The sequence below is a fragment of the Azolla caroliniana genome, unplaced genomic scaffold (assembly GCF_043228905.1).
Source record: "Azolla caroliniana isolate FFs.n. ecotype wild unplaced genomic scaffold, voAzoCaro1.0.p SCAF_10, whole genome shotgun sequence".
Lineage (NCBI taxonomy): Eukaryota > Viridiplantae > Streptophyta > Polypodiopsida > Salviniales > Salviniaceae > Azolla > Azolla caroliniana.
Window position 1 is genome coordinate 11,343,733 of NW_028230445.1, and position 8,184 is coordinate 11,351,916.

The 8,184-nt window shown below is 47.9% G+C and overlaps 1 protein-coding gene across 1 annotated transcript; it reads right to left on the reverse strand.

Annotated features, from left to right (window-relative positions):
* Positions 1 to 744: 744 nt before the first annotated feature.
* On the reverse strand, positions 745 to 7,694 carry LOC147859035 (RAF-like serine/threonine-protein kinase 20). Its single transcript, XM_087326272.1, has 3 exons — positions 7,603 to 7,694; positions 7,222 to 7,466; positions 745 to 1,420 (listed from the first exon to the last, which is right to left on the reverse strand). The coding sequence occupies exons 1-3, from the start codon at positions 7,692 to 7,694 to the stop codon at positions 1,083 to 1,085; spliced, it is 675 nt and encodes a 224-aa protein (XP_087182398.1). The 3' UTR covers positions 745 to 1,082.
* Between the last annotated feature and the right edge of the window lie 490 nt (positions 7,695 to 8,184).

An 8,184-nucleotide genomic window follows, 5' to 3' on the forward strand; every position in this document is an offset into this window, starting at 1 on the left:
TTCACTTTTCATGATTGTTCTTTGACAAAAGAAAATGAAAATAAACATTTGAGTTACTGTACGAAATATTTGTGCTTTGACTCCTTGATGTTGTGTGTGCAAATGAAATGGAGGAAATTTGTTTGAGGAAATGATTAACTATAGATAAAAGGGGGATAGCTCTACGAGATTAGTAGTAGCTTGTGCTAACACTATGTGTTCATGTGACAAAAATCATGGAACAAATTCATCCGATATTAGTAGTATGTGCATATTATTCTTGTGCATTTTTTTATCTCTGTAGTACTGTGGTATACATTTAGATTCAAAGATTGTAAAGCCTACTATCGTTACTTAGGATTCTTTTGAATTATTAGATGATATAGAAGTTGTGATCCAAGGAATGCTTGGCTAGTAAGTATACGGAATTATTCTGCAATCAAGGAATTGGAAAACTTTTTGTATTTTATCCCTGATTATCAAGTACATGAAACTCTTGTGCTAAGCATTCACATGAATAGGATTAGGAAAACCTAGAAACTCTATCCTACAATTCTTATGAATTGTCGAATAATTACTAGCCACTATAGTTCTCCACTGCTCATATCCCCCTCATCCTTTGGATCTATAAAAGGCCAAGCCTCATCCTTTGGATTAATGGAGAGATCATGATGAACCATCCTTGGTGAATCTGATGCAAACCTGCTGAATTGTTCATGATGCCGATCGGTAGGCCTTATATGTTCTAGATCATGTTTACATTGGCAATTAGCAAGCCTACATTGAGGTAGTGTAAGATTGTGATGTGCTGCTTTGGGAGATTCTACAGCCATATTAAATTGTGGATCATGATGAGAAGAATTGGAAGAACTAGCAAACAAATCAAATTGATTATCGAATTGCTGAGAATTGATGGCAATCTTGCTAAGCTGTTCCCTTAAGCCTTGAAGGCAAGAATCACTACCAACAAAACCAGATTTGTAGCAACGAGCCAAGGATGGTGAAGATGGAGCCGAGATTGGTGGTGTAGAGGGTATCTTAGAACGAGTCATAACATTAGGCATATCCACATCCTTAAAGTAAGCCTTTCTAAGATATGCTTCTTATTGCTGTTGTTGATGAAATTCCCGGCTTACTGCTACTAAATCTTCACCAGTGCCTACGCAAAGGTTACCATTGATTGCATTAACATAGAGTTGCTCTTGAGTGCTAGAACCACCATACTCTCCTTCTCCTGTTTCTGGTTTAGGCTCTGATACTACCACATCTATATCATCCAAAGAAGCAAAGAAGAAGAACAGGAGCCTACTACTATCACCCACCTTTTCACACTCTTCTATCATATTATGCATATCATCATCCGATGTCACAGAAATCAATGCATCGAGATCTTCATTAGGAAGCTGATATTTAATGAAAAGAATGGTGTGCAGAAGCAATATAGAAAACCAAACAACAGAAAACACAGGTTTAATGGAAAGCTTAGGTTTGCATAGTACGCACGGGAGAGAGAGAGAGAGAGAGAGAGAGAGAGAGAGAGAGTAAACACCAGAACTTTTTCAAAAATAATACTAAATCTGTACATCGTGTGTGTTCAATGAATAGTTTTATACAAGTCCTTTTCGGATTGACAGAAGTACTGACAGTACTTCAATGCTCATTAAGGAGCCCCTACACTAACTCCCAAATATATTCCTTGCGGAATATCTTTCCGATGGCCTCCCGGTTTCTGCACCGATCCGGCCTTCCTACGCATCGGTCTGCGTACCGGTTTCCAACCAATCGGTCCCAACTGATCCGGTCCTCAGCTTGCTTAGCCGATCCGGCCGATGTTGAGCTTGTCTCTCAACATTCCCCCTCAAGGTCAACTTGAGGCTCTTCGGGATCTTCAGGATCACCGCTCCGGTTCCTCCTGGCTCCACGCCTCACTCGCGCTCCTCGGCCTGTTTGACTCCGCGCGATTCGACCCTTCCGGTCGGCTTGTCTGCTCCCATGACCCTTCACAGCTCCCTTGCTGTCACAGTGTTGGCGCTTCTCCTGCTGCCTTCTTTTCCGCTTGGCCCTTGGTTGATTCAGTGTATCCGAATCAAACATCCGAACCGATTCGGCTACCTCCGATCGGTTTTCGCTCTCGTCCGAGTTGGTTGTCTCCAACTCGTCTTCGGTCTTCTCGCCCTTGACGGCATCATCTCCCCCATTTTTGGTTAGCTTCGGCTCTTTCTTTCGGCTGCTCCCCTTATGTCCGCTTTTGGAATCTTCCGCAGATCCGCCCTCGGCTTCTTCAGCCAATCCGAAGTCGAATTCGTCATCTGACTCGGTGTCGCGGCCTCTTCCGCTCCCTTCCTGCTCCCTTGCTTGGTCTTTCGAGACTGTTCTCCCCTTCAAGTTTGGCACGTCGAGGTGACGCAACCCAAACACACCCGAGAACTGCCGCAACTTGTCCAGACCAAGGGGCTTGGTGAAGATGTCGGCAGTTTACCAATCCGTTGGAACATACTGAAGTTCGACTTTAGCAGAAAGGACACGCTCACGAACAAAATGGTAGTGCACCTCAATGTGCTTGGTCCGTGCGTGGAAAACGGGGTTTTTCACAAGCTGGATGTTGTTGAGGTTGTCGCAGTAGATCGTCGTCGGATCAGACACCTCCTCTTGCAGGTCCTTAAGTAGCCACTTCAACCATATGGCATCTCATGTCGTGACAACCGCTCCTCGGTACTCAGCTTCGGTGCTCGACAGTGAAACTATCGGCTGCTTCTTACTGCTCCACGCTATCGCGACACTCCCAAGAGAGAACGTGTATCTGGACGTGGATCAATGATCGGCGGCGTTGCCAGCCCAATCAATATCGGTGTAGCCGACCAACTACGAGGCTGTACCGGTCTGATATAGTAGTCCCCGGTCCTTAGTGCCGCTTACGTACCACAGTACGCGTTGCGCACATTGAAGGTGCTCCTCGGTAAGTCGTGGCATGAACTGACTGATCACCCCGATTGGATAACTGAGATCGGGTCGGGTGATTGTCAAGTAGATAAGGCTTCCGACAATTTGTCGGAACCTCGTCGGGTCGCATACCTTTCCGGAATTGGGGCGAAGCTTGACGGTTCTATCCAGAGGAGTCGAGATGGACTTACAGTCGGCCATCCCGAATTTGAAGAGCATACTCAACACATAATGGCATTGGCTAATCAATATGCCTTTGGGGGTACGGATCACTTCAATCCCGAGGAAGTAATGAAGATCCCCCAGATCCTTCATGTCGAACGATGCCGCAAGCTGGAGCTTCACGCGGTCGATTTCATCTAGGTCGGCGCCAGTGATGACCAAGTCATCAACATATAGTAAAATACTGATCGGACCGAGTCGACCTTTCCAGATGAACAGGGAAGAGTCCGATTTTGATGTTGCAAAACCCATCCGACGCAGTTGTTGCGTGATCTTCGCGTTCCAGGCACGCAGGGCTTGCTTCAATCCGTAAAGGGACTTCTTCAATTGGCACACTGCCGACGTGTTCGTTCCGGAGTGAAATCCGGGGGGCTGTACCATGTACACCTATTCCTCAAGCTCACCTTGGGAGGAACGCATTCTTTACATCCATCTAATGTAAGTGCCACCCCTTTGCCGCAACTACCGCGAGCAAAACACGAACGGTCGTCATCTTCACGACTAGCGCAAACGGGTCATCGTAGTCGATGCCGTGTTTCTGCGCGTAGCCTTTTGCCACTAACCGGGCCTTGTATCGGTTGACCGAGCCGTCGGTGTTGTACTTGACCTTGTACACCCACCTACATCCGATCGGCTTCACACCCTTCGGTGCGTCAACCAGGTCCCAGGTCTCGTTTTCTGCCAATGCGTGCATCTCTTCCTCCATCGCGGCATGCCAATTCACGTCCTTAACCGCATCTGCGTAGCTCTCCGGCTCACGCACTTCTGCTACATGGGTCATGTACGCATAGTGATGCGCCATGTACTTGTTGTATCCGAACTGCACAACTGGGTTCTTCTGGTGGGTAGATCGGCGTAATCAGTCATTAGCCGATGTCGAGGTCTTCTCGGCCGACGCGGACAACACTCTTGAAGATCCGTCACCGCTTCCCTCGGAGTCGGACTCGCGTCGGTCTGACTTGTTCCTATCCGTGCCGGAATTCGACACCTTCTTCTTCCCTTTCTCTTTGCGCGTAAGCCGTCTCCTCGGCTTCCTGCGCGGGGAATGCATGGTTGAGTCTACACTACTCGCAGGCTCTTCATCGAACTGGTCGAACCGGCTTAGTCGTCCATTCGGTCCACTTAACCGAAACAAAATCGGACTCTCTTCGCGGGTCCCGATTTCAGGCTCATCCGGAGGCATCTCAGTCTCGCTGACCTCATCGTCAGAGCTCGGATTGGAGTTGAGATCCGGAGTCGGAGGCAAGTACCAGGATGCGGAGTCATCAAACAGAACGTCGTGGCTCATGCACGCTTGTTTGGTGCACGGGTTCTAACACTTATAACCCTTTTGCTCGTTCGAGAAACCGACCAAGATACATTTCTCGGCCTTTGCATCCAGCTTCCTCCGTTTGTCCTTTGGCACATGCACATACGTAATGCTACCGAAAACTCGTAAGTTTCACAAGTTCGGCTTCGTTCCGAAATATAGCTCCTGCGCCGAAGCTTTGTCTCTGATCCGGTTCTGGATGTATACCGTGGTCCTTACCGCCTCGGCCCAGTAGAACTTGGGCAAGCTCTTCTCCTCCAGCATTGCTCGGGCCGCTTCCACAACCGACCGATTTTTCCTCTCGGCCACGCCATTTTGCTCCGGCGTGTATCTACAACTGAATTCACGCCGAATTCCCATATGTTGTAGAGAACCGTTGAATTGACCGGAAAAGTATTCTTTTCCACCATCCGACCGCAGGCACTTGATCTTTCTTCTTGTTTCCATTTCCACGAACCCTTTGAGGTCCCGGAAACAGTCGAAGACTTCGCTCTTCCTGTCAATGAGGTAGATCCACGTGTGCCGCGTGTAGTTGTCGATGAAGGAGACGAAATATCGGCTCCCGCCAAGACTAACATTTTTGATGGCCCCCACACATCGGAGTGTATCAAGTCGAGCTTGTTCCGGCTCTGGTTATGCTCGTTGGGGAAAGGAAGTCGGTGTTGCTTCCCAAGCTAGCAGGCTTCACAAATTTGTGCCTTCCGGCCACTAAATTTGGGCAATTTGAACACCACTTGTTTCGATTGTAGGACTTGAAGCCGCTGGTAGTTTACATGGCCTATCCGCTTGTGCCATAAGTCGATGTCTAACTCGACTCTTTGTCCCTTCGCGAACATTGCGGTGCCACCGTCAGTAGAGTCGAGGATGAACATCCTCCCATCTCTGCACCCTTGCACAATAACACGACCTTCTTCCTCAATGAAGCACCCGAGGTGTGTAAACCGGACCACCATCCCTTGGTCGATGATCTGTCCGACCGATACCAAGTTCTTCGTGATTGTCGGGATGTGTAGCACGTTCATGAGTTTCCCTTTCTGCCCGACATGGCTCAGGGGAACTTCTCCGACATTCGCAATCGGATGCGGAGTGTCGTCTCTGGTTGCGACTACTCCCGGTTGCATCGGTTTTTCTAGGTATGAGAACCACTCCTTATGGTTCGTGATGTGATTTGACGTGCCGGAGTCGACGTACCACACCTCGTCCAATTTCGGGGTGGTCTGCTTCATTGAGTTTGCTTTGTGTCTCGTCACGAAGGTAGACCCTTTTTCGGATCCTTCGGCGTAGTGCGATCGATGCCGGTTTCCTTTGTCAGTATGTCCGGAACCAGATCCGGAACCGGTCCTCTCCGACTCGGCGTGCTTTTTCCAGCACTCGCTCTCCCTATGTCCTTTCTTGCCACAGTACCAGCATTCCGTGGCGGGTTTCCCTTGCCGGTTCTAATCGCCTCGACTCCCCCTGTTTCCGGAGGGTCCGGAATTGCTGTCGGCATCATTTCGGTGCCTCCTTCCTTGATCTCGTCGGCCACCTCCATTGTGCACCGACTCGCCTCGTCCTCCACGTCCACAGGGCCTATCTCCCTCTGTGTATAACATCTTTTTGTCAGTGTGCTTGCTCGTTGACGCACCCGCGTGGTTCTCCTCTACTAGGAGTATCGACTGTAAGTCGAAAAAGGACGGCGTATTCTCCCGGGTACACACAGTAGTTCGGAACGCCCCAAACTTCGATGCCAAACCCTCGAGACAGACCTGGACCATCTCGCTTTCCTCGATGTTCACATCGATGGAAGCTAAGGAGTCGCATATGTCCTTGATCTTCGAGGTATAGTCAGCCACCGACAACTCGCGTTATTGTAGGTTGCTCAACTCCTGTCGGAGCTGAAGCTTCCTGGCTGTGGTGCTCACGGCGAAGATCTTCTTCAGATTTTCCCACACACCGTTCGGCATTTTTGCATCCCGAATGTAGCTTAATAGTTGTTCGCCCACACAAGACGCGAAATAGTACAACACTCTACTCGCTGATTGTTCCCATGCCAGGAAGTCTCTGTGTGTCGATTCGGGTGCCACTTCATTCGCTCCTTCGACATAGCTCTAGTAACCGTGCCCAAGCAGGTACTGGTGCATCTTGTAGGACCAACATGTGTAGTTAGTTCTGTCGAGCTTCTCTGTCGGAAGCGAGCTAGCCATTCCTTTGTCCATCGCTTTTCTTGTTCTTTCTCGTTGGTTTTTCCTTCAAGCAAAGTCGGCTGTAGAGGTTCTCAACCCTCGCGCTCTGATACCATGAAAAGAATGGCATGCGGAAGCAATATAGAAAACCGAACAATAGAAAATGCAGGTTTAATGGAAAGCTTAGGTTTGCACAGTATGCACGGGAGAGACACACACAGAGAGAGAAAACACCAGAACTTTTTCAAAAATAATACTAAATCTGTACATCGTGTGTGTTCAATGAACAATTTTATGCAAGTCCTTTTCGGACTGACAGAAGTACTGACAGTACTTCAATGCTCATTAAGGAGCCCCTACACTAACTCCCAAATATATTCCTTGCGGAATATCTTTCCGATGGCCTCTCAGTTTCTGCACCGATCCGGCCTTCCTACGCACCGGTCTGCGTACCGGTTTCCAACCGATCCGGCCTAACCGATCGGTCCCAACCGATCCGGTCCTCGGCTTGCTCAACCGATCCGGCTGATGTTGAGCTTGTCTCTCAACATTTAAGCTTGAATGGCCCTGTCAAATTAGAACCCTTTCTAAAGTAGCTGATCAGTTTACTCATAACATCACGAAACGAGGCTTTTCTAGCGACATTCAAGATGTGAGTATCTTCTCCTAGATATCTGACCTTCCCATCCATTGGCCGAGGCATGATCTTTCCACTGAAACTACACATTAACTTGATTTGATCATTGGTCGAAGCCTTAAGCCTAGCAGAATCAGGATCCACACCACCGATGGGCTTTATTTGATGGAAAACAGGTCCGAATCGGAATGGTAATCCAAAGTCGATACTTTGGATAGATCACCATGCTGCTTCCCCTTTATTGCGGCATGATTGTTCCGATTCGTAGGGTCTAAGGGATACCCCATTGGATGGGCCGTATCTTCGTGATCGTGGTGATGATCAAAGGAATTAGAGCTAGGGTTAAAGCTTACCTCAGAAAGACGATGTGGTGGCCAGGATGCTTTTTTGCTATCCTTACCACAATTTTCTTCTTCTCCGATGCAATAATATCCTGCATCGCCATGGATAGGAAGCTTCGAGAAGGTGTTGCTGGAGCTGTCTAGGTCAACAGAGAGGTGTTCCTGTGTGCAGAGATGGTAAATTAGGGGAGGAAATTCTTGATGATGATGATGGTGGTGGTGGTGGTGACGAGGCAGATGTTGAAGAGGAAGATGAGTATGGTGAAGATGATGATGAGTATGGTGAAGATGATGATGAGGACGATGGACATGGCGAACAAATGGGGATGTGGAGGGTTTGAGGGGGATATGATTTATGATGTATTTTGAGAAATAAAAGTGGTATAAATTGGTCAAACTAGGTATATAGTGGCATTATGGTAAATAAGTTTAGGTTTAAGGATATTTTGGTAAATAGGGCTTGTAGATTTGAGTGTATATTTACTTTATAGAGTGTATTTTTTTGGACATAGGGGTAGTTTGATAAATTTGGAACTTCCAAGGGCATTCTGGTAAATAGACAAACTTCCAGGGGTATCCTAGTATTTTTCCCTT

Bases quoted from the DNA above. Each gene is read 5' to 3' on its own strand.
- LOC147859035 (XM_087326272.1), bottom strand. From the start codon at position 7,694: ATGGCGATGCAGGATATTATTGCATCGGAGAAGAAGAAAATTGTGGTA. The intron at 7,467-7,602 runs GTAAGCTTTAAC...AGCATGGTGATC, and splicing joins CACCACATCGTCTTTCTGAG to TATCCAAAGTATCGACTTTG. The intron at 1,421-7,221 runs GTAAACTGATCA...TTTGGTTTTCTA, and splicing joins CTCGTTTCGTGATGTTATGA to TATTGCTTCTGCACACCATT.